The sequence below is a fragment of the Myxine glutinosa genome, chromosome 6, assembly GCF_964187855.1.
Source record: "Myxine glutinosa chromosome 6, kmMyxGlut1.1, whole genome shotgun sequence".
NCBI classification, from domain to species: Eukaryota; Metazoa; Chordata; class Myxini; order Myxiniformes; family Myxinidae; genus Myxine; species Myxine glutinosa.
The window spans coordinates 185,560,691-185,581,620 of record NC_136266.1 but is presented as its reverse complement, the minus strand read 5'-3'; the positions used below and the strand labels follow the sequence as shown (position 1 = coordinate 185,581,620).

At 47.2% G+C, this 20,930-nt stretch overlaps 1 protein-coding gene across 2 annotated transcripts in view; it reads left to right on the top strand.

Annotated features, from left to right (window-relative positions):
• Positions 1 to 5,829: 5,829 nt before the first annotated feature.
• The window catches only part of WRAP73 (WD repeat containing, antisense to TP73), an 89,367-nt gene continuing 74,266 nt past the window's right edge, over positions 5,830 to 20,930 (top strand). Inside the window, exons 1-4 of one of the 2 annotated variants that reach the window (XM_068119045.2) lie at positions 5,830 to 6,126; positions 12,256 to 12,408; positions 19,633 to 19,749; positions 20,832 to 20,904. In XM_068119045.2, the coding sequence (XP_067975146.2) occupies positions 6,058 to 6,126; positions 12,256 to 12,408; positions 19,633 to 19,749; positions 20,832 to 20,904 (412 nt within the window). In that variant the 5' untranslated portion in view covers positions 5,830 to 6,057. Of the gene's footprint in view, positions 6,127 to 6,570; positions 6,713 to 12,255; positions 12,409 to 19,632; positions 19,750 to 20,831; positions 20,905 to 20,930 lie in introns of those variants that run through there. The other variant, XM_068119046.2, reaches the window with a different exon arrangement.

Here is a 20,930-nt window from a genome sequence, read left to right as displayed (position 1 = left end):
TTGCACCGACCGGTGACGTAACTGGCGGGCGGTTACTTGCCCGGACTCGCCCGGACGTGTCCGGACTTGCCTTGCCCGGGCGGACTCTCGATTTGCATACCATGCCCCGCCTGAGAGGCGTGGCTTTTGTGTGGTGGACTTTTGATATAAATTTCCGCCCGTGTTAACGGGATATTCAGTGCTTTTGAGTTCTTTCGAGTTGAGCTAGAATAAATAGCTCAGTGAAACTTCGTTCCTGGTGTCGTCCATTTTGTCCGGCTTTATCGTGCGAGCATAGCTCCACAATTGGTGACCCCTTTTCAAGACCATGGCGATGGAGTCATCTGTAGCTTTGAAGCTCCCTGGCTTTTGGGAATCGCACGCAGCTGTCTGGTTCGCCCAAGCGAATTCTCAATTTGCCCTGCAGAACATTACGGAGGACACGACGCGCTACCACCATGTGGTCTTGCGCTCAACGCCTCCACCGCTGCCCGGGTCCTGAGCTTCCTGCAGAACCCGCCGAACGCCGACAAATACGGCGCGCTCAAAGGCCTAATCCTCGGTGCGTTTGGACTCACGGAGACCGAACTCGAGCGACAACTGCTCGACCTCCCGGAGCTGGGTGAGGCCTGTCCATCCGAATGCATGGACCACATGCTTGCTCTACTCGGTGACCACAGCCCAGATTTCCTCTTCCGCGAGCTGTTCCTCCGGCAGCTACCCGGGCAGGTATGGTTAGCTTTGGCTAATTCGCCCATCACGGACCCTCGCGCCCTGGCCAAGGAGGCCGATAAATTTTTCTCGGCCAGGCGACACGTCGGAGCGGCCGCCTGGAACCCTGGGCCGACCGAGGCAATGCCCGCGCCACAACCAGCACCACCACCGGCCGAGTTAGCGCCACTGGCGGCAGCGGCCGCCACGACGCCCCGTCGACCAAACCCGACGCGACCACCGGAGCCTCCACCAGAGCGGACCATGTGCTACTACCACGCCAGGTTCGGGCAGAAGGCCAGAATATGCCGCCCACCGTGCACTTTCAGAAGTTCGGGAAACGACCAGGCCGGCGCTCGCTGCCTGCCATGAGCGTCGGCCATTCAGGCAGCCTTCTGTTTATTACGGACACAGCGTCCGGGCGGCGTTTTTGGTGCGACACCGGCGCTCAGCTGAGCGTGATACCCGCCTCGGTGCAGGACAACCAGGCCGCCCTATGCGGCCCGCCTTGGTCGCCGCAAACGGCTCCTCCATCCGCACCTTCGGTTCACGCAGCGTCGCATTCTGCTTCGGGGGCCAGCGCTTCAGGTGGGACTTCATCACGGCGAACGTGCCCATGGCCTTGCTGGGTGCAGATTTTCTGTGCACGCATGGGCTTTTGGTGGATGTCAAATGGTGTCGGCTCATCAACGCGGAGACCTTCAGCTCGCTTGCTTGCTCATTGAGCGGCTCCGCACCAACCAAGCTAGCCTGCGCGCTCCCGGCCGTGGACGATTTCACCCGCCTGCTCGCCGAGTTTCCCGCCCTCATGCAGCCGACGTTTTTGGCTGTCGCCGTCAAACACGGCTTCGAACACTACATCCCGACCACAGGTCCACCGGTCTATGCCAGGGCTCGTCGCCTCAACCCTACCAAACTCGCCGTGGCGAAGGCGGAATTCGATGCGTTGGAGCGATTGGGCATTGTGCGGCGCTCGAATAGCGCGTGGGCCTCGCCCCTGCAGATCGTGCCCAAACCGGGTGGCGGATGGCGACCATGCGGCGATTACCGCCGCCTCAACGACGCCACCATCCCCGACCGGTACCCGATACCACACATACAGGACTTTTCCGCCCGTTTGGCGGGGTGGGTGACCTTTTCCAAGGTCGACCTCATTCGGGGCTACCACCACGTACCGGTCCGGCCGGCGGACGTGCCGAAGACAGCGGTAATTACACCTTTTGGCCTCTTCGAGTTCCTTCGCATGCCGTTCGGCCTTAAGAACGCGGCCCAGGCCTTCCAGCGGCTGATGCACAGCGTGCTGCGCGACCTCACCTTTATTTTCATCTACTTGGATGACAGTCTCGTCGCCAGCACTTCCCGGGCGGAGCACCTCATCCACCTGCGCACGCTTTTTGAGCGCCTCGGCCAGCACGGCCTCATCATCAACCCGGCGAAATGCCAGTTTGGCGTAACGGCCGTCGACTTCCTGGGGCACCGCATCACGAAGCGCGGGGCCGTCCCGCTGCCTACCAAGGTGGAGGCAGTCACAAGTTTCCCGCGCCCCCGCTCCATCAAGGCCCTGCAGGAATTTTTGGGGATGGTAAATTTCTACCACCGGTTCGTGCCTGGCACCGCCCAACTCATGCGCCCCCTGAACAAAGCCCTCCGGGGCCAGCTGGCCAAGCACGACGTCGCCTGGACCAAAGAGATGGACGTGGTGTTCACGGGCACTAAGCTGGCCCTCGCCAACGCGACCATGCTGGCGCACCCGGCGCTCGACGCACCCATCGCCCTCACCACGGACGCTTCCAACTACGCGGTGGGCGCCGGGCATGAACAGCGGGTGAACGGGGCTTGGCAACCGCTGGCCTTCTTCAGCCGGCAGCTTCGCCCTAACGAGCGCCAGTATAGCGCTTTCGACCGCGAGCTCCTCGGCCTTTACCTGGCCTTTCGCCACTTGTGCCATCTTTTAGAGGGCCGCTCGTTCACGGCGTTTGTGGACCACAAACCCCTGGTCTTCGCCATGGCCAAGGTTGCAGAGACATGGTCGGCCTCCCAGCAGCGCCACCTCTCCGCCGTGTCCGAATTTACGACGGACATCCGGCACGTCGCGGGCAAGGACAACGCTGTGGCCGATTGCCTGTCCCGGTCCCGCGCGAACGCCGTCCACCTCGGTGTTGACTTCGCCCACATGGTGGCCGACCAGACCGCCGACCCCACGGTGCAAGCCCTCCGGACAGCGGACACAGGCCTGTGGTTGGCCGATGTCCCCTTCGAGGACAAAGGCACAGTTCTCCTGTACGACGTTTCCCTGGGCCAACCTCGCCCCATCGTGCCCACCGGATGGCAGCGGCACATTTTTGACGCCCTCCATGGCCTTACCCACCCGTGCCGGAAAGCGTCGCAGAAGCTCGTGGCAGCAAAGTTCGTCTGGCTCGGGCTCCGTAAGGACATCCGCGACTGGGCCAACGCCTGTGTCGCCTGCCAGCGCGCGAAGGTCCACCGGCACACCCAGGCCCCGTTGGCACCATTCGACGTGCCCGCGCGGCACTTCGACCACGTCAATGTGGACATGGTGGGACCCCTTCCCTCCTCGCGGGGCTTCACCCACCTCCTCACGATGGTAGACAGGACCACCAGGTGGCCGGAGGCCGTCCCGCTGGCATCAACAACATCCGCCGACGTGGCGCAGGCCTTCATTGGCACCTGGATTGCCCGTTTTGGCGCCCCCTCGGACATCGCCTCCGACAGAGGCGTTTGTGGACCACAAACCCCTGGTCTTCGCCATGGCCAAGGTTGCAGAGCCGTGGCCGGCCCACCAGCAGCGCCACCTCTCCGCCGTGTCCGAATTTACGACGGACATCCAGCACGTCGTGGGCAAGGACAACGCTGTGGCCGATTGCCTCTCCTGGTCCGGCGCGAACGCCGTCCACCTCGGTGTTCACTTCCGAGCTTTGGGGCGCAGTCGCCCAGGACTTGGGGGTCAAGATACACCGCACCACGGCCTACCACCCCCAAGCCAACGGGTTGTGCGAGCGGTTCCACCGGTCGATGAAGGCCGCTCTCAGGGCCAGCCTCCAGGACGACGGTTGGGCCGACAGGCTCCCGTGGGTCCTATTGGGCCTCCGAACGGCCCCTAAAGAGGACCTCCAGGCTTCCACCGCCGAGCTGGTTTACGGCCAGCCACTGCGCGTGCCGGGCGAGCTCATCCCTGACGCCACCGGGCCCTGGTCCGTAGCTCGCCAACGCTCGGTCGTCCAGGAGGCCGCCAGATTTGCCCCCGTGCCTACGTCCCACCACGGCTGCCCCCAACCCCACGTCCCCCCAGCACTTCGCACTGCGGAGTACGTTTTTATCCGGAACGACGCACACTGGGGACCGTTCCGGCCGCCGTACGATGGACCTTTCCGGGTCCTGAAGAGGGACGACAAGCCGTTCATCATTGACATCGGCGGCAAACCGGACCGCATCTCCGTGGACCGCCTCAAGCCGGCCCATTTGGACCTCGACCAACCTCCACGGTTGGCCCTTCCTTCACGACGGGGCCTCCCCCGTCAACCAAGCCCCCCGCCCGACCATCCACCGCCACGCCACCAACCACCCCCACACGAATCGCCAGGGGTCGTTTCGGCCGGGTTATCAAGACCCCCCTCAAACTGACTCTCCCGGTGCAAGTTAATTCTGGGGGGGGGGGGGGGGGGGGGCGCATGTAGCGGTTACCGGAAGCATGACACAATCACCTTGCAACGGCCGGTGACGTAACCGGCGGGCGGTTACTTGCCCGGACTCGCCCGGACGTGTCCGGACTTGCCTTGCCCGGGCGGACTCTCGATTTGCATACCACGCCCCGTTGAGAGGCGTGGCTGACTTATTTGCATACCACGCCCCGCCTGAGAGGCGTGGCTTTTGTGTGGTGAACTTTTGATATAAATTGCCGCCCGTGTTAGCGGGATATTCAGTGCTTTTGAGTTCTTTTGAGTTGAGCTAGAATATATAGCTCAGTGAAACTTCGTTCCTGGTGTCGTCCATTTTGTCCGGCTTTATCGTGCGAGCATAGCTCCACAATATCATCAAATCAACCATAACAAATTTTCAGATCGTATTACCAACTCGTGCAGAAGCTACCGCTGAAAATGACAGTTGTCGCCAAAGAAATTTGACAATTAATATTCGACAACGTTTATGTTTGATGATGTGATGCAAATGGCAAACGGGCAGCATTTCGCTCAATGCAGACGAGAGGACGCACACACACATACACACACACAAATACACACACACAAATACACACACACAAATACACACACACAAATACACACACACAAATACACACACACAAATACACACACACAAATACACACACATTCACACACACACATTCACACACACAAATACACACACATTCACACACACAAATACACACACATTCACACACACAAATACACACACACAAACAAACACACACACACACACACACACACACACACAAACAAACACACACACACACACACACATATACACACACACAAACAAACATACACACATACAAACACACACACACACGCACACAAACAAACACACATACAAACACACACGCACACACACATACAAACAAACACACACACACACATATATATACACACACACACACACACACACACACACACACAAACAAACACACATACACATAAACACACACACATATACACACATATAGGCACATACACATATACACACACACATATACACACACACAAATACACACACACATACACACACACACACACACACACACACACACACACACACACACACACACACACACACGTCGAGCAAACTTATTGATGACTGTCCGCAGATTGTTTTCCACAGAAAATAACTTTTCCTTCAAGTGTCCACGACATGGCGGGTGAATTTCACAGAGTCAAGAAACTTGGCAGACACACTCTCCCTCAACTCATTTCAGACCTCCTGGAAAATGAGAGAGATTGAATGAAAACTGTGAGGGTTATTAAACTTTTCCGGCGTCCCACAGTCACACTGCAATTCTGGTGAATCTCTAATTAACACCGAACCTGGAGACCCCCCCTCCCCCCTCCCATGTAGATGAGTTCTTCGAGTCAGATCTAGTGGAATCTATATAGCACACCTGGTTCTATATGAATTTTTAATTGAATCAGACGTTTGCCCAGAAACTGTAGAATAAAAGTGAATGAAGAATTCCGAGGTATATTGTGTTTGTAAATCCCCATTCCCTCAGGTACCTCAGTAATATATTAATATTTAAAGTTAAACGGGCAGAGTGCGTTTGGCGGGAATGAAGGCGCCAAGCGAGAGATGTCGGCACTCAGTTAAACCCAAGTTCGGTTTGTAACATTCCGGGTGATGAATTTCTCCAATGCCTTGAAGCAGTCAGGCCAGTTGTGCAAGTTCGCTCCGGATGGGAAGTTTTTGGTAATATTGTTTTGTGAAACTATACGTTTTTATTTCGAGATAGCGCTTCGGCCTAGCGAATGATTTTCGTATTCGGTGATAATGGAGTTTTATCCAAGTTGATTTACTACTTGTTGTGGATTCGATTTAGTGTTATATGATCGTAGTGTTCAGGTTTTTATGTACAATTTGTGCCCCGGAGTGTTTTGCGCGCCGTCTAAGTTTCCGTTCGCCCGCCATGTTGGGCTCCGTTTGACGTACAGTGCAGTTACACTGTATTGTGTGGTTTTCACATTGTAACCCAACGTCACCACGTTTACGTCGTCACAAAACGTGTTGGAGATCTAATCAAAGCTTAATATGGGTTTATATTCGATTCGGTTTAATGTCGTGAATGGGGCGCGAAGGCAAATGATAACGTACCTGTTGCTTTGTGATGCAGGTATAGTCACAGTCACAGTCGTCACAGTCGTGACGCGGAGAGAGACCGCATCGGCTGCTGACGTTGTTCATGTCATGGAGTAAAACTTGTGCTGTAGTTTTTCTAATGTTTTATAAAACCACATATGTTACGTCCACGTGTGAAAATGAGTCGTGAAGTCCCATCGTGAGTGACATTTGTCGATTCAAGATGTAGGCTCATGGAAGAGCGAGGTGGTAGAGGGTAAAAAGGTAACGTGGTGCCAGTGGCGCAACAGTTGTTGGCAAAACGATCATGGTGAAGAATGAGAGGAAGAAACACCAGGATTGGCCTAGTTAGGGGTATTAAATGGTCATACAAACGATAATGGGGGAACCTGGGTTCACTTAAACGGGTTGAATGTGTGTTTTGGGCGTTTTTATTATGACTAGTACATCCGTTACCTACGGGGTGGCAAGGAGGGTCATTCCTCTCTGGGGTATATAGATTACAGTGGATCTAGGGTCAGGCATCAAGAACATTGGCGGTGGGGTGTGTTCAGTTACCAAGTTTCTTGTAAAACACTCGCCAAGTGGTTTAAGCCTTCGAGCAAGCACTCCGTTCACAACCGTTGATAAGGAACGGCTGGCTTGGCAAGCACAAGCTAGCTGCTCGTAACTGAACATACCCCGGATTTAGTCGCTTTCAGTTTAGTGTTAAACGGCATTAGCAACTGTTTCAAAAGGTAATCATAGGAGCTTGGGGTTTATGATATTTTTATGCCTCGGCCCCTGGAGGTGGCCGGAGGCATTATGTTTTCAGGTTGTTCGTCCGTCCGTCCGTACGGGCTAAACCTCGTTTTTCTCAGCAACCACATGTCCGATTGAGACGAAACTTTCAGTGTAGGAGCGACGCCCATGCACAATGGTTTTGTGATTGTTTTGACGTCATAGGTCACATGGTATGGCGGCCATCTTGGATTAAACGCAAATAATTAAAACGAGACCGGAGGTCTAACAGCGGTGTAGCTGGGCTTGTAAAATATTATAAACCACAAACACGTATGATTAGCTTTTTAAACAGCCCCTAATGCTGTTTATAACATTAAACAAAGAAATTTGGAGGAATCCAGACATCCGTGAGGTAAGTTTTACTTACAGAACTGAGCAAAGATCTACTGTAATCTATATAGCCTACCCCACAATAGTTGGGTAAATAACATGATCCTGCAGCTAAAATAGCGTTTTTCGTAGTGGCCTTTTGAAACCCACCAATTGAGGTTTTGTTTAGAAAATGACCAATGAAACCCACTTTCCTGTTCTTTAACATGAAACTGAAAGGGAGGAAGATTGCGTTGTGCTCATTTACCAAGCAGCTAGATAGCGCTTGCCAAGCCAGCCGTTCCTTAACTGTTTTGAATGGAGTGCTTGCTTGAATGCTTAAACCACTTGGCGATCTCTCCACAAGAAACTTGTTAAATGAACACACCCAATGTTCTTGAGACCCGACCATAGAGAGACTGTAATCTATATACCCCAAAGAGGAATGACTTTTCCTGCTTGGTGTTACGATTACATTTACTATAATATTAACGTTACGCCATCATTATTTCGAAAATGATATTACTATCAAAAAACTGAGGCGAATTCCTTACTTCCGCAGTTGTTAATACTGTACTCCGCTTATCATTGATTCATGAACCATACACCGCTTCAATCCAATAACTTTGTATTCACGACATTGGGATTAAAGTGTTGTGGTCATATTTACTATATTATTATTATTACGAAACGATACTACTGAAACGATACACTACTGTATTAAGAAACCTGTGCTTGATTTGTTTGAAGCGGTCCGAAGGTGAGGCATGAAGCCTAAGGCCTATACGTATTGTATTGTTGGAAGAGACGTAACGCCGATGCTTTCGATATTTGATGGTCATTTTAACAATCGTTTTTTTTTGTGTTTTACACTGAATGAAAAACATGAAGGTAGAGCATGGCGATTGTGATATATGACAGGTTCGACGATATGTTCGGCCCGAACGAAATTGGAATCGATTAACTTCAATCACCGCTTCAATCCATTACCTTTGTATTTACGACATTGGGATTCAAGTATTATGGTGATATTTACGATATTATTAGCTCACCTGTGGCGAAGTTCAGGTGAGCTTATGCGATGGTGCATTGTCCGTCCGTCCATCCGTAAACACTTGAAACTTCTTCTCCGAAACCGCTTATGGGATTGTGACCAAATTTGGCACAAATTATATTTGTTGTGTTGTGACTGAAGTTTGTTCACAGCATTAAACAATTCAGGGTCTAAGGGGGTTTACCGGGGGTCAAAGTTGATCCAGGTTTGACCCCCCAAAATAGGAATTTGCTTTTTCCTCTGAAACTACACACACCATTTCGATGGTAACTTCACCACAACCTTCACCACCTGTGATGTACCAAAGTTTGTTCATGGCATTAAAAAAAAATCTGCCCCTTTGGGGGTCTACAGGGGGTTGCCCCCCAAAATAGGTATTTGCTTTCTTCTCAGAAACTACACACACAAATTCGATGAAACTTGACCACAACCTTTACCACCTGTGATGTACCAAAGTATTGTTAAGTCGGTTGGATTGGGGCATATATAGATTTAGGTAGATCTGCATAGGTAGGTGCTTCATCTGTCGTGCTGGAGAACCTCACCTGTAATAAGTTCTGTGTAGGCAGTTTGTTCGGATTAAGGTGTGTCTTCGTCCCCATTACGAGGAATGGGGCATGTTAAATAGTTTCAGGGATTATGCTAATTCCATTGTGTGTAGTCCCCTCTGTGATCATACCTGTGTCCCGTATGGCAACACACCATAGATAGTAGATAGATCTATTAGTGCACACACTAATTAAATTCCCGTGCCACCACAATGACTTTGGAAGAACAGACCGGAAGCGGCCGCGTACAATGCCGGCATGAAGGCAAACATCGCACAAGCAGGCCGAGAGCCACGCCCAGGAGAACTCGTGATTACCAGGGGGGAGGGGTGAGTTGGACGCAGGTCACTGATTGCAGGGTAGGGAAGATTAAGGACGTGCCACACTGATTGGCCACCAACAATGATGGTCACACGATGACGTAACACCAAAGGGTGAGACGCGTGGCCAATCAGTGAGGAGGGCGCGAAAGAGCCACAACATGCAGGTCGCTGATTGGAGAAGCGCCGGTGACGTGTAAAGGCGCGAAAGGTCACAAGGAAGGGAGGTACTGATTGGCATAGGAAGAGAACTGACGTCAGAGAACGAGCGATTAAAACAACTGGCTCGCAGGCATTTTAGCCCTTCTCGTTTTAGCTTCCTTCCTGCTTGGACCTCTTCCGTGTTTGCCTTTCGTTCCTGTTTGGAGTTTCGCTTGGTGGACGTTGGAGAGACGGTGGGGCGTCGACGATCATCCTTTCCGGGTGCTTGTATGCGAGTGCTGTGCTGTGCTGTGTGGTGTGCGACGGACCGTGCAGCGAGGCCGGTGTTCGAGCCAATGCCCGAGCGGTCCACGCCCGAAGCTGCGTCGGATGACGCGCTCGAGCCAGACGATCCCTGACTGGCAGATTGAGATAATCTCGCATCCACAAACACAACGGTTTCTTTGATTCACTCTTCCCCTGTGCTTGTATGTGAAGTGATGTGTGCGGGATCCCGATTTAGGAGCATTATTTATTTATCGTCGCATCCATTGTTCTCGGGTACTGGTTAATAAATATTTATTTTTGTACATAATTCCGTTTTCGTTGTGAGTTACTTTCGCAGGTTGGAGACTGCGCGTGGACCGCCAGGTAAATCTCGCCGTTTCTTCTTCTTTCCTTCTTTCTCCCGTGCGTGTATAGCAAATCCGCCATTGAATTGGATAACGCCTCATTAAGCTCGATTGCTATCCGTGGACGCTCTGTCCTAATAGACACTATGTTCACAGCATTAAAAAAAATCTGCCCCTTTAGGGCTGTATGGTGGGGGGGGGGGGGAGCGCGGGGGGGGGGGGGGGGAGGGGATATTTGTATTTGCTTTCTTATACCCCAAAATAGGTATTTGCTTTCTTCCCAGAAACTACATACACAATTTCGATGAAACTTCACCACAACCTTAATCACAAATGATGTATCAATGTTTGTCCAAGGCATTACAAAAATTGGGGTCTTAGGAGGTATATGGGGTTGGGGTTTGTACCCCAAAATAGGTATTTTTTTTGTTTGTTTAAAGTCTTATGATTATGTTATTTTTATTCTACATGCTGCCCTGTCTTTTAGCAACCATTGAAATTGGTTTAAAATACCCTTACTCGGTGCAGTATACTGTCTATTCTACCAGGTGAGCACCAGGGGTATTGCCCCTATCTTTATTATTCTTATTCTTACGAAAACGTTACTACTGAAACGATACACTACTGTATTGAGAAACCTGGGCTTAATTTGTCCGAAACGCTCCGGAGGTGAGGCATGAAGTCTAAGGCCTATACGTACTGTATTGTTGGAAGAGCTGTAATGCCGATGTTTTTGATATTTGATGGTCATTTTAACAATTGGTTTGTTTGTGTTTCATGCTGAATGAAAAACGTTATGGTAGAGCATGGTGATTGTGATATATGACAGGTTCGACGATATGTTCGGCCCGAACGAAATTTTAATCAAAAAGCCGGAGTGTGCAGAGTCAGCCGCCATACCGCCGTAATGACATCAGACGTAATCACATCACTCTGTCATGTAACCAGATCCTCAGCCCTGATTGGTATACCTTTGAGGGGACGTACATACATACATACATACATACATACATACATACATACATACATACATACATACATGCATGCATACAGATGGCCGGACAAACACTGTTCTAGACGGCTTTGCCCTATGGGCTATGCCGTAAAAATAAAAATAGGGGCAATACCCCTGGGCGCTCACCTGGTAGAATAAACTATCACGGTATTTTAAACCAGTTTTAATGGTTGCTAGAAGACAAGGCAGCATGTAGAATCATACTTACCTAATCATAAGACTTACCATAATCGTAGATCACATGGTTTGGCAGCCATATTGGATTGAAGGAAAATATAAAATACTTGTATTTCTGAAACCGCTCACCCTATCGATGTGGAATTTTACAAATATCATCTGATAGCACTGTTGCATATCGTTTGAAAATGATGATGTCATATATCACGTGGTTTGGCAGCCATCTTGGATAGAAAAACGAACCTTATCCGATCAACACGAAACTTCACAAACGTGATCCACTACCCATACATTATGCAGAGTGATGGCATCTTCCCGTTGTCGGACTATGCGGAGGCATATTGGCGACAGTCACATTGTTCTAGTTTTTTTTTTTAATGTTGGACGCTCCAGGCACGGACTAATTTGTCACCTGACCTCAATGAGGGTATAGCCCTCATTGAGGTCAGGCCTTAAATAAAAGAGAAGAAAAGTGTATGATGAAAAGTGTATGGTGTGTGTTTGCGAGAAAGAGATTAAAGCTAGCCCGGTAACTCTAGTTTTTTAAATTTCTTGGAGTGATTCTTTACCATTGAGAGATGGGGCCAAAAAGGATATATAGCACAATATTTCAAAGCGTTGTGAACGGGTTATGACAAAACTAGGTGGATGAGTTGGTTAGGTGACAATAACAAGCTGTAGTGAGAGCCAAGTGAAGCTTTTGAGTGGTTTGATAATTTTTTACTAACTTGAAATGCTTTATTTATTACATTCTTCATTTCAGGCCTATTGTGTCCACTTGAAAGTAGTAGTGCGAGAGGTCCGTACCCTCCACATAACGCACACGTTTTCCTGCCTTGACCTTATGAACCAGCTTGAGTGGTCTGCTGACTCCTTGTTCCTGTTATGCTCCATGCATCGGCGAGCTGTTGTGCAGGTTTGAGTGTAAAAGGCACGATATCGGACAACACTTGCTTTCCATTTCTGATGTTTTATTGGAGAAGGGCTGATAGACTGTCAAGTTTCATGCCGATTTGTTATCGCTGCTGGGCATTAGAAAAATTGTTTATTCATTGAAACACACGATTCAAAGCTCTTGGAAGACCTTGATTGACGAGGTCTCATAAAGGTTGTCATTTTCCTGTTGTGTTTGTGATACAATACCGACAATGTGTACTGTGAGAACTTTAAAGGCAAGTGATTGTTAACCCGAAACTATAAATAAATTGAATTGAAATCTGAACAGCCGACTGTAATAATCAAAATGAAGACCAATGGCTGCACTATAGTCACAAGAAGGAAGCCGGATATTAAACACACACACACACACACACACACACACACACACACACACACACACACACACACACACACACACACACACACACACACACACACACACACACACACACACACACGAAAAAGTAAGTACATCCCATGTAAAGTTTTGACTTTTTCAACATGTTTCAACATACAGCTATTTGATCTTCATTTCAACAATATTGATAGATAAAGGTGATATAATATAACAAATATCATGAAACATTTACATTTTGTAGACCCTGGTGTTGGGCTAGCGGCTAGGGTGCCGGCTTAGGATCCTAGGATCCTGGGTTCGAATCCCGGTCGATCGCTGAATTAACGCCAGGGGGGTTGACGCAGCCTGTCATCCTTCCGAGGTCGGCTAATTGAGTACCAGTTCACTGGTAATTCCCTGTTTGTCGTTAAAGGCGGCAAAAAGGGTTGGCGTCAGGAAGGGCATCCGGCCGTAAAACATTGCTTCAAAGAGGGGACCAAAAAACAACAACCACGGTTCCCGAAAAAGGCCAACCCCCGCTTTGCGGGGAAAAATGGCCTCTAAAGGTGGTTTTATTTACATTTTGTAGTCCATTGTATAATTTAAATAAACATAAATGCAAATTTCACATGTGGAAAAAGTAAGTACACCCCTACAATTATCACTACTTCAAATACCTAAAATTAGAATCAGGTGCACCAGCCCAGGTGCAAATGATTAGAACATCGTTAGAGAGGATCTTGGAGGAACCTGTCTTATTTAAACCTCAGACATTTAGTTTGGTTTGGTCTTTGTTGTTGAAGTGTGCGGCGTCACCATGCCGAGATCAAAAGAGCTCTCTGAGGCCTTCAGAAAGAAGGATATAGATGCCTACGAGTCTGGGAAGGGATTTAAAAATATCTCCAAACAATTTGAAATCAATCATTTGACTGTCCGGAAGATCATCTACAAGTGGAGAAGATTCCAAACAACTGCCAACTTGTTCAGGTCAGGCCGCCCCAGCAAGTTCAGCCCGAGAGCAGACCGCAAGATGCTGAAAAGTCTCTGAGAACCCCAGAGTGTCATCACGGGACCTACAGGTAGCTCTTGCCACTGTTGATGTCAAAGTGCATGAGTCTACCATTAGAAAGAGGCTGCACAAATTTGATCTACATGGGAGGTGTGCCAGGAGGAAACCTTTGCTGTCCAGAAAGAACATCAGGGCAACACTAAAGTTTGCCAATGAACACCGAGGCAAAGACCAGCACTTCTGGAACAATGTGCTCTGGACAGATGAGTCAAAGGTCGAGCTATTTGGCCACAGTACCAGAAGACATGTTTGGCGAAAACCAAAGACAGCATTTGACCACAAGAACCTGATACCAACTGTAAAGCATGGTGGTGGAAATATTATGGTTTGGGGTAGCTTTGCTGCATCAGGGCTTGGGCAGCTCACCATCATATATTCCACTATGAATTCTTCATTGTACCAGAGGGTGCTTGAGGATAATGTGAGGCCATCTGTCGGAAAGTTGAAGCTCATCCGAAGGTCGACCTTGCAACATGACAATGACCCTAAACATACCAGTAAATCCACCAAGGAATGACTGAAAAGAAAGAAATGGAGGGTTCTGGAATGGCCAAGTCAAAGCCCGGATCTAAATCCCATCGAGATGTTGTGGGGGGATTTGAAACGAGCTGTGCATGCAAGAAACCCCTCAAACATCGCACAGCTGAAAGAATTCTGCATGGAGGAGTGGGCAAAAATTTCTCCCAGTCGATGTCAGAGACTGGTAGACAGTTATAAGAAACACCTACTTCTGGTTGTTTCTGCCAAAGGGGGCAATACCACCTATTAGAGCCAATGGTGTACTTACTTTTCCCACATGCGAAATTTGCATTTATGTTTGTTTAAATTATACAATGGACTACAAAATGTAAATGTTTCATGATATTTGTTATGTTATATCACCTTTATCTATCAATATTGTTGAAATGAAGATCAAATAGCTGTATGTTGAAAAAGTCAAAACTTTACATGGGGTGTACTTACTTTTTCACGTGACTGTACATAAGCATGTTCATATTAACGCACATATACAAAACAATCTATTATATTTGAAGTTATAACCTTACGTTATAAGCAATTGACTGATTTTCCAACTGCCTGGATCATCAGTTGGGCACCGTTATTCATCGAGGTTTCGATCCTTTCAGCCCAGAACCTCTCCAAAACGGCGGATCCACAACCCTGACTGCAGGTCCACTCCACATCAGTAGATTACTCGACATCAATGGACCCACAACCTCAAAGTTGTGTCCAGACAGTTATTCAACACAGCAATGCATTATCCTCATTCAAACTTATTTAATTATTACTTTTAATAATAATAATAATACATTTATTTTATATAGCGCTTTTCAAGAAGCCCAAAGACGCTTTGACAGAGTACAAAAAAAACAAGTGCAAAAAGACGAAAATCAACAGGTAAATAATCAAAGCAAAAGGAAGGAGAAGGAGAAGAGATAGTCAGGGGTTTCAGAGTTCAGAGTTTCAGTTTTCAGTTTCAGTTTCAGAGTTCTTTTATTCAGAGTATTACCACAAACAAATAACTTAAATCATAAATCGCTTTGTGTGATAATATACTAAGTGATAAACACTTTACCTGCTAGACATGTCCATTATACAGCACCTCCATCTAACCATCGACTCAAACTCTTATTACCCTGCGCTCGCGAAGCGAAAAGCGGAGTTAAGCATTCAGGTCCGTACGTACGTACGTGTGTGTGCCATACGTGTGCCGTGTCTGCGTTTAAAAAATTCATTTTCTCGGCAACCGTTGGTCCGATTGACATGAAATTTTCACCATTGGCGGGCCTCCTCCTGTAGAATAATTTAATTAATATTACTAGGGCATGCCCGTACTATATCTATATCTAAAATTATATCCCCCCCCTCTATTTACATGAAATGGTTTGGTCCAAAGCGAACGGCTTGCGAGTGGTGACAATCCCCCCCCTCTATTTACATGCAATGGTTTGGTCCAAAGCGAACGGCTTCCGGAGTTTGGTAAAGAAATCGCCATCGCGTGCACAAACGCGCAGGAAAGCGAATGAATCGCAAATTCGTTTTTATTAGTTGTAAAACATAGTTTAACGCCAACATAGTTTGCAAACGTGAAATAAATGAATACGCTCTCAAATGTGCCATCCGAGGCAGAGTGTGCCCGCCACGTTCGGCACACGCGATCGTTCGCTGCTCTCTGATTGGTTGAATCGTTTTTTGGACATAGCTCGGTAAGTAATTGTCCGATTAATATGAAACCTTGAAAAGGCACATCCTCGGGTCCCCAGCAATATACCTGGCAAGTTAAAAGTATATCGGACCCGTGGTTGTCGAGAAACAGCGGTCACAGACAGACAAACGTACAAACGTACAAACGTACAGAGATTACTGGAATTATAGATAGATGACGTCATAGGGCACGTGGTACAGACGCCATCTTGGAAAAACGTTACACCTCTATCTCCCAAACCGCTCAATGGAAAAAATGGAAACATGGCTCATTGTCAAGTACTCACCATGGGGAACAAGATATGTTGATGACTATGTCATCGGTGCCTTAATTATGACGTCATAATTCGACAAGTACAATGCTTGATCTGATCAGTATGAAAAAAAAAATTCCTCTGCAACTGTTTGTCCGTTTGGCACAAAATTTTCAGAATATGAGTGGCTCCTCCTGTGGAATTTTAAAAATGATAATTATGACGTCATAGGTCACTTGGTACAGGCGCCATCTTGGAAAAATCGAAAAACGGTTGCACCTCTATATCCCGAAACTGCTCCGAGGAAAAAAAACTGAAACGTGGCTCATTGTCAAGTACTCCGCCTGGGGAATAAGATATGTTAATGATGTCATCGGTACTTTAATTATGACGTCATAATTTGACAAGTACAACGCTCGATTCGATCAGTATGAATTTTTCTCTCTGCAATTCTTGGTCTGATTGACACGAAATTTTCACCATAGGAGGGCCTCCTCCTGTAGAATATTTTAATGATTATTATGACGGCATAGGTCACGTGGTACAGGCGCCATCTTGGAAAAACTTCGCACCTGTATATCTCTGAAACCACTCCATGGAAAAAAAATTGAAATGTGGCTCATTGTAAATAACTCCATATGGGGAATAGGTGTTAACGATGACGTCATTGGTGCCATAATTATGACGTCATAATTCGACAGGGACAATGCTTGGTCTGATCAGTTTGAAATTTATTGAGCATGATCTCTGCAACAATTATATTGGAGAATATATATTTATGATGTCATCGATCACGTGATCTGGCAGCCATATTGGATCAAAAAAAAGAAGAAACGTTCAAAAATAGAAGAGTTGGCTCACACCAAGTTGACTGCGCAGGGTAAGTATTCTATGAATACCATCCAGTTCAAATATTCAATCTGTCATTTATAACCGATTTTACCGTGCTGCACTGCGTATCCAAGCAACCACCAACCAATCATTTTAATGCTTATTTATAATGTGTTTTATAAATAATATTTTTATGTAAATACCTCCATTATATAATGTTATCTATAAATAAATATTGTCATATTCCCAGGGGGATTAAGCTCCCCTGGAGACGAATAGCCAATCGAGCTTACCTCCAAGGCGTTCAGTCAAACAATGGCGGATCTTCTTTATATGCGTGAGGAGTAGTGGATGGTGGCGAAGCTCTTACCTGCACGGATTACATTGGAGCGTCCTCGAATCACGACAATCAAATCAAACCGACACTTAATGAAAATGCAACAATACCGAGTTTAATTAAACAAATGCCGGTAACAAAAGAATGCACAGTAAAACTAAAATCCTATTTGGAGCGCTCTCACATGGACTTGTAAAACAACACAATGGGATAAAAAGAAAGAAAGTAAAAATGTGTTAATGTGGTGCGTTCGCTCGGTACTCAGCTTTGAGCGGCACTTGAACCCCGTCCGTCCTTGAACCCTGTGCTCGGGAAAATACACGCCTTGGCGCGAAGTTCGTTCAACCACCGAACGTGAAGTGAGCAGGGTCTCGTTCCGTCCTCGTCTCACGCTCCACAAAGCACGCGGTCTCTCCAACCTCACACGGCACGGCACAGAGCCGTCACAAAGCCACACAAGAGAGGGAGGGTGAGAGGGAGAGACAGAGATAGAGAACTGTGACCGCTTGCGACCACATCCACGAAGCAAGAGAGAGTAAATGTTGGGGACACAGTCGTTTTGTTCCCCGGTCTCCAACGTCATCCGATGACGTCCGCGCATGCTCCAATCAGAGTCCATCTCATCGCTCCATGATCCCAACCAATCGTCACCCCTGCCTGCTTGGTGTTGCGATGACTCGGCTGGTGGCATCAGCGGTACTTGAATGTTCTTGTTCCGGTGGCTTTATTTAATGCTTATAATTATGCGCCGATCGCTTATAATTACGCGCTGGTAGTGTGTGTCGTGTAATATCATAAGGAACAAAGGAAAATGTTTAATCAACAATATTAATTAAAGAATTAACTTCACTAAAATAATTAATTCAATATTGTTGTATCAAATGCAATGCAATAGGAACTTGTTTACATGAAAACCAACCAAACTTAAACAAAAGGTGATGTCGAAAGACATTCTCACAAGACCTCAACAAATTTGCTTTCATATAATAATATTTTATTTGAGAACAAGATGCTGCAAATAAGTCTACCACCATATTGTTCCCCCCTTTATGATTGGGTTTCTTTTTGTGTGCAATTTTGAGGCTCATTGAGGAGCTAGAACATATAATGGATCAGGAAGTAACAGAACAAGATAAATAGTAGAAAGAGAGGGGGTGGAGAGAACCTACAAACAGCAGGGTTGAGGGACAAAATGGAGGGAGACGTGGAGGAATAAGGGATGAGAAAGAATTAGGGATAGGGGAGGACACAGATGGTGAGCAAGTTGAAGGCAGCCACAAACTCTCAAATTTTTTTTTTTTTGTATACAAAATCGAGTCTCGTGAAAGAGCTAACATTTATCCCCCCCCAAAAAAAATCAAACAAACAAAATATATAAATAGAGGGAGCGGTAGACAAGATGGGGAGAGAGGGAAGCACACAAACACAACATTAGAGAGCAGGGGCATCGGGAAGGTGCACGGTAATCTCTTTCTCCCCTCTGGACTCTCAATCACAGAAGTGGAAGGAAAAACTGGAAACTTTGGAAGAGGAGGGCTTGGGGAGGATTAACGAGGGTGGAAAAGATCATGGTTTTTTATTTGGGACGATCTAGGATGGCGGTGAACAGCTGTCTTAAAGATCTGGAGGGAAGAATGAGATTGAAGAGACTAAGGAAGTTGTGTTCACAGGTGGAAAAAGGAGAAGCAAATGAGCAGAGGTGAGCAGTGATTCTGGATTTGGGGAGTTTCATCAGCAGGAGGTTGTCAGATGGTGGACCATGTGAGCTCTGCAGAAACTTGGGGGGGGGGGGGGGGGGGGGGGGGGACAAAGCACGGATATAGCTGAGAGAGCAAGACCAAAAAGGAGGCGGTAGAAGACAGAGGCCACCGACCTGTCTTGCTCCGATATTACTGATGATGCCAGTACACCACGATCGTTGTATTTGGTTAGATTATATAATTTATGTCCATGTATAACTTGTAAATCTCACCAATGAATGAGTATTGTGAGCTGCAACCTGAATAGGAGAAGCTCGCATATTTGGAATGTAAACAGATATTCTAAGAGGTTGCTCATCGTAAACATTCTGGAACTTCAAACTGTAGCCCTTGCCTGGACATGCAGGTTTTATGTGATTTACTGAAGCCTTGTGTACTGAGTAAATGCACCAACTTTTCATGCGCAAGGTATGGTCACTGGAGGAACCGGAATGGCATTGCAAGATCAACGAAGGATCTGCAGGGCTGGTCCACTCTTGCTGGGGTCCAGATGGCAGGCACATTCTCAACACCACTGAGTTCCACGTAGGATCTGTCTTCTTTGTTTGTATATTTCATTTGTCTTTGTCTCGCTTACTCTTATCCATCTTGCCTTTTTCTCTGTCTATCATTCTGCCCTGTTCATGAATTATATAGTTGTTTTTTTTTCTTTTGATACAGTTTATGTAAAAAGTTAATTTCGTACAAAAGACATTATTCATGCACCATATATAATATAAAATAACCACCTTTAGAGGCCATTTTTCCCCGCAAGCGGGGGTTGGCCTTTTTCGGGAACCGTGGTTGTTGTTGTTTTTTGGTCCCCTTTTTGAAGCAATGTTTTACGGCCGGATGCCCTTCCTGATGCCAACCCTTTTTGCCACCTTTAGCGACAAACAGGGAATTACCAGTGAACTGGTACTCAATTAGCCGACCTCGGAAGGATGACAGGCTGAGTCAACCCCCCTGGCGTTAATTCAGCGATCGACCGGGATTCGAACCCAGGATCCTGGGATCCTAAGCCGGCACCCTAGCCGCTAGCCCAACACCATGATGGGTTTAAATGGGATGGAGGTTGGAATTTTGCTTTACACAGCCGACTTGAGATGAGTGATTGGCCTAAAGGAGCAGCAGAATGGCTCGGTCGCAATCTATCTGCGACCATGTCTGAATTTGATGATGTGTCTTGTCAATTAAAACTTCAACACAAACTTGTGTTGGTGGAAGTGGTGTTGCTCCCTTGAGGGTTCTCCAGTCAAAGGATGAATGCGCATTTGTTTAACTTAACTTGACTACTCTCGTTTTGATTAACATTTTGAATGGAAGCGCTTGTTCTGCCCACTTGAAATTCAAATGCATGCTCATCGATCACGATTGTGTTTGCAAGAGTTAAAGGTAAGGGGTAACGGAGTTTATTGGATTTGATTTGATCTGATTGTTGGGGCCATAACAACCACACCAAAAAAAGAAAATGTGACGATGTGCTCGTCGTGCAAAGCTGGAGATCTTACCTGAAGTCAGGAAAGAGCATACCTCACTACCTCAGGTACATGTTACCTTCCAATATTTTAAAGAAATATGGTTCGTTCATGGTAACAACTGTTGATTGCTTTTGTTTTTTATTGCAGTTAAGAATAACAGTCTGGTCTTTATGCAGCAAAAGTGTGTCGTACATCCGCTATCCAAAGACCTGCGCAAAAGGTGGGCATCAGCCATTGTTGGCATTT